We start from the raw sequence: 13,471 nt of genomic DNA on the forward strand, positions 1-13,471 counted from the left end.
TCATGGTGAAAGAAGACGAGACGTTTCCCTGTGACCTGATCCTCCTGTCCTCGTCCAGAGACGACGGCACCTGCTACGTCACCACCGCCAGTCTGGACGGAGAGAGCAGCCACAAGGTGAGAGAGAGAGAGAGAGAGAGAGAGAGAGAGAGAGAGAGGAGAGAGAGAGAGAGAGAGAGAGAGGAGAGAGAGAGAGAGAGAGAGAGAGAGAGAGAGAGAGAGAGAGAGAGAGAGAGAGAGAGAGAATGACTGTGTGTATAGATCATTGGTTCCCAAACACTGGGCCGGGACCCATTTGTGGGTTGCGGACACGTTTCTATGGGTCCCTTAATTTTTGTTTGCTACATTTTGTTTGAAATGATTCCCCAAAAAGCCAAAATGTTCATGAATTATATAAGAAGAAATCACATAAATTAGAAAACATGTTTCACAAGTAGTTTGGGTCCAAATGAACCCTGACAGGTTCATTTGGTTCCATTTGTACACTGTCAAGAGTTACAGGGAGACCTTGAAATGTACAAGTTTGAGAAACACTGCATTATAATAAGCTGCTTTCCTCTCTGTCCCTCCATCCCTCCATCCCTCCACCCCTGCCCCTCTCTCTCTCTCTCTCTCTCTCTCTCTCTCTCTCTCTCTCTCTCTCTCTCTCTCTCTCTCTCTCTCTCTCTCTCTCTAGACATACTATGCGGTTCAGGACACCAAGGCGTACAAGAGAGAGGATGAGGTGGAAGCCATCCAGGCAACCATAGAGTGTGAACAACCACAGCCTGACCTCTACAAGTCAGTTACTGCTAACAGCAGATAGGACTTAGACTTACGTATAGTCATTGGAATGTGTTCTGAAAGCCTATCTGCTCAGTTACATGTGTACAGTACACTCAACCCATCTTTCACTGGAACGCCAGGACTGCTGTCATGCTAGCCTTAGCCTCGGAAACCCAGGCGGCTTCTTTTGGCGATCGGAAAGGAAAAGAAGCCTGGGCGATCGCGTGATGATCACTGTTGTAGGAAGTGTAGAATTTCCCTAACCAATCAGAGTGCAGAGAGCGTCGCACTGAATGTGTTGACGTCATGACAAAACAGCGTTCTCTGCGCTGAGCAGAGGACCAGAGGGGGGTGGGGGGAGGAGAACACATGCTATTGGCCAGAGACTCGTGGAGAGATTCGCCGCGGCCGCCCATCTGTCTGCACAAACTGTCCGCGTTAGCTCAGAGTGTGCTGGCCTATAACCCTAACACTAAACCACCCCTGATCCCGTATGCCTGATTCTACCCCTAACACTAAACCCAACCCCTAATGCAGGGGTCTTCAACGGGGGGTCCGGGACCCCCAGAGGGTCCTCAGAGTTACTACAGGGGGGGCCGCCAAATCTTTGTGTGGTAGGATAATTCCTTAAAATGAACAACTTGAACTGTCGCATCCCTATTCTGAGGAGAACTTTATCCAAAAATAGCAGATCTACAAGCTCTCAACGCCTCGCAGCCTCGCGCTGCGAGGCATTGAGAGCTTGTAGATCGGCAAAAAGAGCTTGTAGATCGGCAAATAGGTTTGGTGGAGAGGTAAAAAAAAGATCAGACCAAGTACAGAGTGAAAGGCCAAATACTAATTGCAATTAACTCATTGACAAGTTTGACGAGTTCCTTATTACCGGATGGTGCTGTTCGCTAGCTTATGGGTCACCAATTATTTCCGGGGTATATAGTTATTTAGATACCTTGAGTTTTTCCATTGATTGTACCTTATTTTGAAGACCCACGAACGTGTCCATGTTGTGTAAATTCACTACTATCGATAGAACATGTTTTCTTTCACCCGGAAAACAAAATTTGTTACTGTGACTGGAAAAAAGGGTTTCTCGGCAATCGACGCGATCTGGAGCTAAAGCCATTTTACTGCAGAGCATTGCATTGAAGCCAATGGAAGATATGACTTCCTGATGACATCATCTCCCAAAGGATCATGGGAAATTGAGTTTTTGCATCACATGCGGGTACTGCTGACCCCATGCAACGGTTATTTAATATAAGAGCTATATCCCGACTTTAATCAAGAAAATCACCCTGCGGCTGGTTTTGAAATCCCGACTTTAGTGGGGAAAAGTACTCAATGTGTTAATGGTTGTACACACACACACACACACACACACACACACACACACACACACACACACACACACACACACACACACACACACACACACACACACACACACACACGTGCGTGTGTGCGTATGTATGTATGTAGGCCTAATCTATGTATTTTTTTGTGGACATACTCAAGCGCACGCAGGATTCATAAAATGTGTGCCATTATGTGTTTTCCTACACAGATTTGTGGGCCGTATAAACATCTACATGGACAGGAACGAGCCGGTTGCCAGGTATGTATAACTCAGTGGTTCTCAAAGTGGATTCCAGGGACTTTGTGGGTTCCTTTATGGGGGTCTGAATTGACCCATACAAGTCTGTAACTCTAACAGTATACATATGGAACCAAATGGACCCTAACGGATCCATTTGGTTCCATTTGTATACTGTCAGAGTTAAGGGAAAACCTTGAAATATTAAAAGTTTGAGAAACACTGGTATAACTGACTCTGCACTCAGAGCCTAGTAGAAAATCTGGGAAATACACTCAAAGTGGGGTCTGGGCCTGGGACACTCAGGGTGCCTGGAATGGGTTTCTAAATGGACAATTACAGGTCTGTAACTCAGAGAGTTATTGGGGGTCCTTGAAGTTAAAAAAGTTTGAGAAGCACTGCTCTAACACTTCTGAACGACTTGTATCATAGACGTGTCCTTGAACAAGACAACTGACCTGCCACTTGCTCCAGTGGAGTCCTGACTGTTTGAGTGTGAAGCAGGACATGCTCAGTTAGCCCTGTTCGAAGCAGCGATACATAACCTTTATGTCCTCCTACCAGGGATTCACACCGCGCTCTCCCATTTGAGACCAGATTCCTAAACGGGTACACATTATTGTGTCATTATTGTATCATTATTTTATACTTTAACTATTGAAAAATAGCAGATTTACAAGCTCACAGCGCGGCTGCGAGCTTGTAGATCTGCTATTTTTTTTAAATTGTGAAAATTAGAATTTTGACCCGATTCTATAAGTGTCTTTTGAATCCTTAAAAGGTTTTTTGAAAAACCTATGTTTCTGTGTCAGCAATCTGGCTAGCCATCGTCAAAGAAAAGGTCCTTTTCACTTAAATGGAGCTCAGTTAGTCTGTTCTTGAGAGACTACTATGTCAGTGGTTCTCAAAACTTTTCATGTGAAGGACCCCCAAAATGATATGTATTTGGCCACGGACCCGCATCTCTAAATATCTAGTTCCAGGGACCACCCAGCACCCTCATGGTGCTGTTCAACATACTCTACCACAGTGATTCTCAAAGTGGGTCCAGGGGTCCTTGAGGGAGGGGGGTCCTTGAGGGAGTTCCAGGGGGTCCCCAGCTAAATAATAGTTAGGAACCAAATGGACCCTTATGGGTCTATAACTCATAGAGTGTACATTGATTGTACAATGAAACCCTGTTAGGGTCCATTTGGTTTCATTTGTCTACTCTATGAGCTAAATTAACATCGATTTCACAATATAAATTGGGGTCCCAGAGATATGCCATTTAATGGGGGTCCGTCGCTTAATGCATGTCAAACTGGGGGTCCTTGAGAATCACTGCTAGAGCCGTAAAAATCTTCTCTAATGCGAGTCCCTGTCATGTCTTTTCAAATGGGAGTCAGCGGGCTAATAAGTGTCAATTTGGGAGTCCTTGACATGAAAAGGTTAGATAACCACTGCTCTACCATACAAATCGATTAAAGTAACCTTTTATAATAATAAAAAAAAACAATTATTATTCTTTCCAAGAGCCTGGTGAAACCAGAACACCTCCTGTAGATGTCTGGAAATAAACATCATTAGCCACATGTCACCCTTGCTAATGATAATTACAGTAGCTGAAGAAGGAAAGCTGCATGCCTAATTTGCATTGGCACAAGAGGTGACTTGATGTAACATTGTGAAACAGGAACCATCAGCATGGTCTGGTGCAGAATGCACCGTTGGGGAAAATGATACGACACTGACCATAAACATTGACTGCTACAGCATGAGCCGATATCGTCGCTGCCGCTTGGAAACCCTGTATGTCCAAAACCGAGACTTTTCAGGAAATTGTTATTTTTATATACTAGTCCTTTACCCGGGGGTGTGCGATCAGGGATTGAAGTAACGTCTCAGAAGTAATGTTAGAGAACCCAGACCGGTGCCCGTTGGGCAGAATAGTCACCATCGATGTCCAGTTGTGCAATACCCATTGTATCCGTCTGGCTGGCTGGCACTCTTTTATGCCCATATATGGAGTTCTGTGTCCAGTCCAGTCATTGATGTCATCTCCAAATGTGGCACGGTAGTGAAGTCAGTCAGTGATGTCAGTTGGGCATTGTTACCATGGTGGCGACACTGTTTGTTTAGTATCAGTGATGTCAGCAAGCAGACTGATGGACGGCGAACAGACATTCACTAAATGAATAGTTAGATGTTATTTGTTATTATATTTTTGTAATAAATACCTCTACTCCCATCTTTGCCAAACCCTAGCTTTTGCTGAACTGACGCCACTGGGTGTACATGTAAATGTGACTGACCTCTCTTCTGTTGGCAGGCCATTAGGATCAGAGAACCTCCTGCTAAGAGGAGCCACGCTCAAGAACACAGAGTACATCTATGGTAATTAATGTTCCTGATTTATACTTGGACATGCGACGGCATCATGTGCTGCGAAGTGCCGATCTACAGGCTCACAACACGTATTACATCAGAGTATAAAGCATTACTCCTCTACTCCCCTTTACTCTTCATGCTAGTCTGTTAAAAGTGTATGTTCACAAACCTCAGTTTTCAAAACAACAATCAAAATGTTTAAATTACTCATAAGCGATTACTATTGTCATATTATATTACACTCAATGTCTGCCATTCCAGCAATGGACAAGAACTTCTGCCACTGGTATACTTTGGAACCGTGCTTCTTTCAGAAGTAATTTATCTGACTTATGTTCAATGACACTGTTGGAAATCTGGTGAGGAGACCCACTAGGAAGTAGGAACTAATGTATGGCTTTTAGTCGCTGTGGTTTCAAATGTTCAACTCTGTTGTTTAATCTGCCTCATGACTCATGAGTGAGTGAATATTTAAAGTATTTCAAAATGTTATTCTTTCAAAATGTCTCTCTGTCTCTCTCTGTGTTTCTCTCTCTCTCGCTCTACAGCGGTTGCCATCTACACAGGCATGGAAACCAAAATGGCACTCAACTACCAGGCCAAGTCTCAGAAACGCTCTGCAGTAGAAAAGTATGCTCCATCTCTCCATGAGTTCCATTGTTCAATAAAAGTCTCCGTAGTCCACTTGTCTAATGCAGTGGTTCTCATTTTGTATAACACAGTTCTATTGTGAAAATAGCAGATCTACATGCTCGGCGTTGTGAGCATGTAGATCGGCTATTTTCACAGTTTCTGCCTCTAATATTTGACAATTTGGCCAATGTTTAATTTGTCACTAAAAAGTCCTTAAAGTTATACTATGTAACTTTTTTTATAAAACATATCTTAAAATTGTCCTAACTATTAAATCGCTAAACTTTTAGAACCCCCACTCCGTTCATTTCAGCCCCAAAAGCCTTTTCTTTATATGTTTTCTACTTAGCCTTGACAGGGGCGGGCAAAATGACGTCATCTGCATCATCCGCCAATCACATTGCAGATCATACACACATGATACACTACCGGCCAATCACAGCGCAGATCATACACTGCCAGGCTCTCTGGTGGGTTTAGGAAACACGCCTTCAGGAAGTACACTGCAGTGTTTATACTGGAGGAGTCTAGCATGTAACTCCCCAACCGCTGCTCGTAGAAGGACAAGGGAGACCTCATTGAAAGCGTCTCGGCGAGGCGAGGCGGACGCGGTGGTCTGGCGGCCCGGTCCGCGGCGAAAAACGGCCGAAAAAAGCAGACGCGACCGCGGTTTGCTATACTGCTACAGACCACTAGTTGAGCAACTTACACAGTATAGCTTTAAATTGTCATTTTAGAAATGTGCATATCCTCTATAGACTTAAACTTTATGTTGGTTTGTTTACTGTTGAGTGAGAAAACTCAAGTTAATCATCTGGGGACCCCCCAAAATAATTTGGGGACCCCACTGGGGGTCCCGACCCACAGGTTGAGAACCACCTGTCTAATGCCACTGTTTTCTTTGCTCATTGTCGCCCCCTGCAGGTCAATGAACTCCTACCTGGTGGTGTACCTGTGCATTCTGATCGGCAAGGCCCTGATCAACACGGCGCTGAAGTACGTGTGGCAGGCTGACCCCAACAGAGACGAACCCTGGTACAACCTGAGGACGGACGTAGAGAGACAGAGACACATAGTGAGTATTGTTGCGACCGTAGGTCGCATTTACTACCAAAACCTCCACAGGCTGTCCGTGAGTGAGTCAGTCCGTCACACGTCACACTCTTGCCCTGCTCATATCTCCGCAACCGTTGCCCCGATCCATGCCAAATTTTGCACACACACTCCTTACCTGCCAAACTACAACCTCCAAGGACCCCCGGAGCTCCAGGGACCCCCAGGTCCCTGGGGGACCCCCAGATGTAAAAAATGACCAAATGTGCTAAACTGACCAAATGACCACCCCAACGGGGCTGCTCACGGGGAATTCCCGGGGACCACCGACTCCTGGTGCTCCAGAACGGATGCAAAAGTGGTGCCGCCCCCAGTGGAGGACCCCCTACACTGCAGCTCACATAAAATGCCGTAACTCCGGCTAGGAGCGACCGGGACAGCCGGGGCCGGTACCTATTCGTCCGCCTTGGCGGCGCGGAGACCCCACCCCTCATTTCTCACATGGCCCTCTTCTAGCGCCACCATGAGGCCGATTCTTGCAAAACACATTTTTGGACACTGCTCCTAAAATGTTTGCCCCAAAATCACGCAAATCGGTACACAGTATGTCTACACTCATCCCATCAACATGAATTTCTCCCATATAGCGCCACCTCCAGGCCGATTTTTAAAAACACATTTTAGGACACTGCTCCTACAGATTTTGCCCTAAAATCACGAAAATCACTACACAGTATGTCTACACTCATGTCATCAACATGGATCAGGAAGATTTTGGAAAAACACATTTTTGCCCTATTTGTGGAGATAAGTGACCTACGGTCGCTTATCTCCCGATTAGGGAGTCTTACTGGTTATTATCAGGGTTCCCACGGTCATGAAATTCCTGGAAATATTTAGAAATTTGAAAAATATTTTTCCAGTACTGGAAAAGTTTTGGAATTGATCAAGGGTCCTGGAAGGTCCTGGAAAAAATAGCTATGCATTGTCTTTGGTTATTGGTTTTGTTAATACCTCGGAAATGACAGATTTAACATTGGCCAAATTGTCAAATATTAGAGGCAGAAATTGTGAAAATAGCAGATCTACATGCTCACAACGCCTCGCAACGTTGTGAGCATGTAGATCGGCTATTTTCACAATAGAACCGTGTAATACAAAATTCCTCAACTCGTGCTCGTCATCGTCCCCAGTTCAAATAAGATTATTTCAGGGGTCACGGCCTGAAAAGGTTGAGAACCACTGGCATACACACTACCTGTCTTTGGGCATTGCGCATAGGAGTAAGCGACTTGTTAATGAGCTGAATTATTGTTATATAGTCCTGGAAATTGGGTTAAATATTCTGGAAAAGTTTTGGAAATTAATTGGTAAAAATGCGTGGGAACCCTGTATTATTGTGGGCTCGCTGAAATTGTCATTTCTCCTGAATTTCTACTTAGTTACTTTACACCACTGGTAGTAAGATGTATCCGTTTCTTTGACGCCTGTGTGTGTGTGTGTGTGTGTGTGTGTGTGTGTGTGTGTGTGTGTGTGTGTGTGTGTGTGTGTGTGTGTGTGTGTGTGTGTGTATGTGTGTGTGTGTGTGTGTGTGTGTGTGTGTGTCAGGCACGTAGTCAGGATTTATAGTCCAGGAATTGAAAATGTACTTGAGTGAAAGTATGAAAGTGTTGGCATCAAAATGTACCCACGTTCAGGACCTGGACCAATCAGTGACGTCTCGATTGGGGCCAGATTAAGTAAAACCAGATCTGGCCTAGAATATCACCTTATTTCAACCAACATAAATCCTGTACACGAAAACGGACGTCCTGTATTAATCAGAGAGGGTCCGATCGGGGCCAGATAAATAAAACTTGTCAGATATGTCCCAGAATACAACCTTACATGCTCATATTTCAACTAACATTACAAACAATAACAATCATCCTATAGTCCATACTGTACGACGTCCTGGTAATGACGTCAAGATCATCCCCATATGGGCTGTGATCTGGCCTAGTTCTGAATGTCACTGGAGTCACCGGAGGACGTTATCATGACGTCATTTGGCTTGCAGGGTACAGTACCTAAGTCAGGGTCGGGCAACTTTGATGATGGCGAGGGCCACTATATTTCCACCTTCACTCCAGAGGGCCACATTGCATATTGCTACGTCCTACTTTGTCTTTCTAGTATCTCATACAAAAGTGCGACGCGTTTTGAGCTTGTAGATCTTCTATTTTTGCTTCTTTTGAATTGGAAACATGAATATTTTTTGTTATTTTTTAATTGGAATCCTGAAATGTACAAATTGTATTTAATTTCAAATGCATTTAGTTATACTCATGTTAACTTTATGAACCTAAATACAAATATGTTGGATTTGAAAAAAAGACTAACATTTTAGTACTACTATACTAGTCATTAAGCTATTAAGATAGACTGAAGTAATTAAAACGGTCATGTTTGCATGTTTGGAATTATAACAGCTCAAATCAATAATATATCAGTATTCTGATATCAACCTGCGGGCCACATTAAGTGAAGGTGGGGGCCGCATGTGGCCCCCGGGCCGCCAGTTGCCCATGTATGACCTAAGTAAATGTTACTCTAACATCGCTGTTGTTGCCTCCCCCCCCACTCCCTCCCTCCCTCTCAGCTGGTCAGGGCGTTCACGGACTTCCTGGCGTTCATGGTGCTGTTCAACTACATCATCCCCGTGTCCATGTACGTGACGGTGGAGATGCAGAAGTTCCTGGGCTCCTACTTCATCATGTGGGACGACGACATGGCTGACGAGGAGCTGGGGGAGAGGGCCACGGTCAACACCTCCGACCTCAACGAGGAACTGGGACAGGTAAACCGTACGCTAGGGTTGTAACGATTATTTTCATCCGAATGCGCTCCTGTTAAAATAATGAATTTATAAAAATATGTAGTTGATTGCCCAGCGATTGTAAACAGCTTCTCTCTCCCTCACACACACGCACGTGTGCACGCACACACACACACACACACACACACACACACATGCGGAAGCAGGCATGTCCTCTGACCATGGCTTGGCTCTGTCTGGCTCGCGAGTCAGCACTGAATGGACGAATGTAGAAATGCTTTTGTTTGTTGTCTGTCTATTGACATACTGTACATACATTTGCAAGTTTAAAACGTTACTGTTCGTTTTATGGATGTGTGTGTGTGAGAACCGGGACCGCGACTGGCCGCTCCCCCCAGCCCTGTCTCCTTTCCCGGGGAGAGGGAAGGTATAGAGAGGGGCCGTCGCTCCCACAGACGTTTTTGTACTGTTTGCCAGACCCATGAAATGGGTAGGCCTACATAAGCAAATGTCTGTCCGGGTTTTCTATATAAAGGGTATATATGATGATGACATGATGATGACATGCCTACAAAAGGCATGATGTCATAAATGATGATGACAGACAGGGGGTCTGGCACAACCAGGTTGACCTGGTCTAGTTTAGTCATATATCCTTTTATTTCAGCCCATATATACCATGTTCTTTCCAAATCATCATTAATATTACATGTAAAGAAAAAAAAGCAAGCTGAAAAAATAAATAAAAATAAAAATAAATGGTTAAAATAGGTATGAGGTTTCTGCCTGACGGCAACGATATGATAATGCAAGATCTGTAATCAACATCAACGAGGCGTTTTAACAATAAGAAGCAGAGAAAAAGGGCCAGAGTGCTATTCTTAATGTATCATGTATCTGCAAATGTTATCTTTATCTCTGTATTGTGCACTTAAAATATGAGTTGCCATGGACACGGTGGGAATCTGTCCAGTTCTCAGGCATGACCACCAGAAAGAAGTGAACAATGTGGTACGTGGTTCCCAAGCCACCAAAGGCCAGATCATTATCTGGCCAGGTCAAACCTGGTTTGGTAAATGATGCCAACTGGTCATACAGGGACCACTTTGGACCACAAATATGGAATTGAATCAAAGTTGGGCCAAAGGCCAAGGATTTAGCTATTGTCTCAAGAAGTACACAGGAAAGCCACAGGTCTATTACAGAAAATGTGGAGTGAAAGCCCATAGGCTTTCGTACGAGGCCGAGCCAATGTTTTGACAGTGCCAACACGACCCAGGCAGCACGCGTGTTTCCTAAACCCACCAGGCTTGAGTTAAGACCTGCCTCGCGGAAGCGCCCCTCTCAATAATCTTAAGTATGAAAGTGCTTATGAACGTTAGTGCTGCTCGCCCAAGTGCAAAGCAATACTGTACCTACCGATCCATTACAATAATACACGCAGCATAATATGCCCAAAGCCATATCCAAACTATAACAATTTAACTGATAATCAGTAACAGTTTTTATTTTGAGCACAGTAGTGACAAATTCATAGCTTTCTCAGTACGTTTTTTCTCTTTAAAGTTACAAAGTTTTACCTTTTTTAAGCACAGTACAAAGTAAGTTTATTATTATTATTTCTTTTAATTTTACAGTTTATTTTGAGCACTGTAGTGACAAATTAATAGCTGTGCATTGTGCAAATGCAGGCTTTTCTCAGTACAAGTTTTAAGATTGTCTTCATGCCTAGGTCTGACTTTATCCACCCTCCATGTGTCCGGCAAGGATTTCAGCCACTCCTGGAGCACACTGGAGACAGGATACTGCTGATTGATGAGGATGTTTTTTGGGGCGGGACTTTTGTGCCTTTATTGATAGGACAGTTGACTAAACAGGAAATGGGGAGAGAGAAGGGGAGTAACACGCAGATCGGGAATTGAACCCGCGACACGCTGTCATGCATCAGAGCCTGTGTGGTATGCACCTGGACCGCTAGGCCGGCAGGCGCCCCCATCCATTTTGATTGTTAGCTATAAAACCGTAAAGCCAAATATATGATGGTCAGAACTCTCATTTTTGCTACTTTGTAGATTACTGACAACTGTAATATAAATTACTAGCTTTTTGCTTTATAGATATTGTCTCAATTTTGCCCAATTTCCAAGCACAAATAATTGCAACTTCACAAACATATATGCAGACATCTGCTATATACCAGGTTATTTTACATTTTTTTGTGTATTGTTTTTTAGCGTATTCATCACTTTTTGGTTCTCTCTTTGTTGTTAATTGCCTGTTAAAATGAACGGTAACAAAGTAAAACAAATAAACACAATACAACAAACTGACACAGTCACAGGTGAGTCACAGGTGAGGGAAACGGTTTAGAGTCTAAAGCATTTTGGTTTAGAGTCTAAAGCATTTCCCTCACCTGTGTCCTTGGAGTATGAATTTACAGACAAGACTCTAAAGCGTTTCCCTCACTGTGTCTCTAGGTGGAGTATGTGTTTACAGACAAGACGGGCACTCTGACAGAGAACAACATGGAGTTCATAGAGTGCTGTGTGGACGGACATGTCTACGTACCAAACGTCATCTGCAACGGACAGGTAACATGGACACAATGTAGCTGCTTTAACCAATTTGTACCGGGAACGCATTATTACTTTAATCATTATTTTATGTTTTAACTATTGAAAAATAGCAGATATACAAGCTCACAGCGCTGCGAGCTTGTAGAGCTGCTATTTTTGAAAAATAAAAACAATGCACATCTACAAGATAGCTTATTTGTTTTTATAGCTAAAGTATAAAATATGGTTAAAGTTGTTAAAATTATTGTGATGCTATATTAACTCATTTTGCTAGGGACCCCCTGATACCCCCTCAAGGACCCCTGGGGGTCCCCAGATTAGACCCCACTTTGAGATGTTGAACTGCCATTTTCGCCAATGCTCTCCCCCAGAATAGGGACACCAAGGTTTTATGTGTTTAATGGATTCATCTTGATTGATTTATTATCTCTGACAACCAGGTGATGCCGGGGGCGGGTATGGACATGATCGACACTTCACCGGGACCCGGGGCCAAGGTGAGTAACACCAGCTCTGTAATCTCACTCTCACTCTCCTCATGCTTGTGTCCCGTCTTCATTTGAGGTCAACCGTGTTGAATGCTAAGGGGCCGTGTGCACAAAGACGCTTTTTCTTTTCCTGAGTGCAGCTTATGTTTTGAATTGTTTACAATGGGAACGCTGCGTTTTTGTGGAAACCCCAGTAGCATGGCAACGAGATGCTGAGTATTCATTTATAAGAGGGAGACAGCACTGATGGAGAGCTCAGTTGGAACTATTGGCGATCTACAAGCAAGCTCACAACGCATTGTGACGCGTTTTGAGCTTCTCCATCGACTATTTTCGGCAAAAAGATTTGGTGCAGGGGGTGGGCGGCCAAATACTTGTAATTTTGGGGGTCCTTGACATGAAAAAGTTTGAGAACCACTGATTTAGAAGAAGGATTGAGAAGACATTTATAGAATCGGGTCAAAATATTCAGCGAAAATAGCAGATCTACACAGTGCCGCGCTGATAGCAGCTTGTATATCTGCTATTTTTCAATAAATAAAGCTTTTATGGTTAAACTAAGTAATAATGCGTAATAATGCGTTCCAGGTCTTAACACTTATGTTGCAATGATTTTTTCTCTTCAATGTCTCGCGTTGCCATGGTTACCATAGACTTCCATGTAATTGTGCAAGTGTGTAAAAAGTGCACGCCCATGCCTAGATGATGCACCACGTGTGTAGATGCTGTTCACAGCTTTCAAACAAAAAAATCCGCTTGGAAATCCGTTCAGGCATTCATGATTTATCAGCCATTATGTTTTCTACAGATGTAAACAAACATGGCTGCCATGTTTGAAAGAATGGGTTGGTATGGGGGTTAAACATGCAATTTCGCGATCGCGATCATGCCTAATACATTTCTGGAGGTCCAAAAAAAAAATTTGAAAAAAAAAGAAATTTGAAAAAAGATTTTTTTTTTTTTTCAAAAACGGCCCAAACTCGGGAAACTCGGGGTTGGCACAGCACTAGTACCAATACAAACTCGGGAAACTCGGGGTTGGCACCATATGTGTTAAGAGGTCTGGAGACAGAGGTCTCACTGCTCGGCCACCGCTGTTGTTTAGGCCTACTTATCACAGCCAATAAGGTTGTTTAGGCCTACTTGTCACAGCCAATAAGGTTGTTTAGGCCTAC

At 43.7% G+C, this 13,471-nt stretch overlaps 1 protein-coding gene across 1 annotated transcript in view; it reads left to right on the top strand.

The window, feature by feature from the left end:
* The window catches only part of LOC308280357 (phospholipid-transporting ATPase IH-like), a 90,956-nt gene that overhangs the window by 51,093 nt on the left and 26,392 nt on the right, over positions 1–13,471 (top strand). Inside the window, exons 6-14 of the mRNA XM_080720619.1 lie at positions 1–116; positions 676–779; positions 2,329–2,379; positions 4,670–4,734; positions 5,277–5,358; positions 6,286–6,436; positions 9,056–9,253; positions 11,710–11,823; positions 12,249–12,305. The exon at positions 1–116 is cut by the window's left edge and continues 13 nt beyond it. Of these exons, the coding sequence (XP_080576745.1) occupies positions 1–116; positions 676–779; positions 2,329–2,379; positions 4,670–4,734; positions 5,277–5,358; positions 6,286–6,436; positions 9,056–9,253; positions 11,710–11,823; positions 12,249–12,305 (938 nt within the window). The remainder of the gene's footprint in view (positions 117–675; positions 780–2,328; positions 2,380–4,669; positions 4,735–5,276; positions 5,359–6,285; positions 6,437–9,055; positions 9,254–11,709; positions 11,824–12,248; positions 12,306–13,471) is intronic.

This window comes from Nannobrachium achirus (assembly GCF_963921795.1).
Source record: "Nannobrachium achirus genome assembly, chromosome: 24".
In the NCBI taxonomy this organism is placed as follows: Eukaryota; Metazoa; Chordata; class Actinopteri; order Myctophiformes; family Myctophidae; genus Nannobrachium; species Nannobrachium achirus.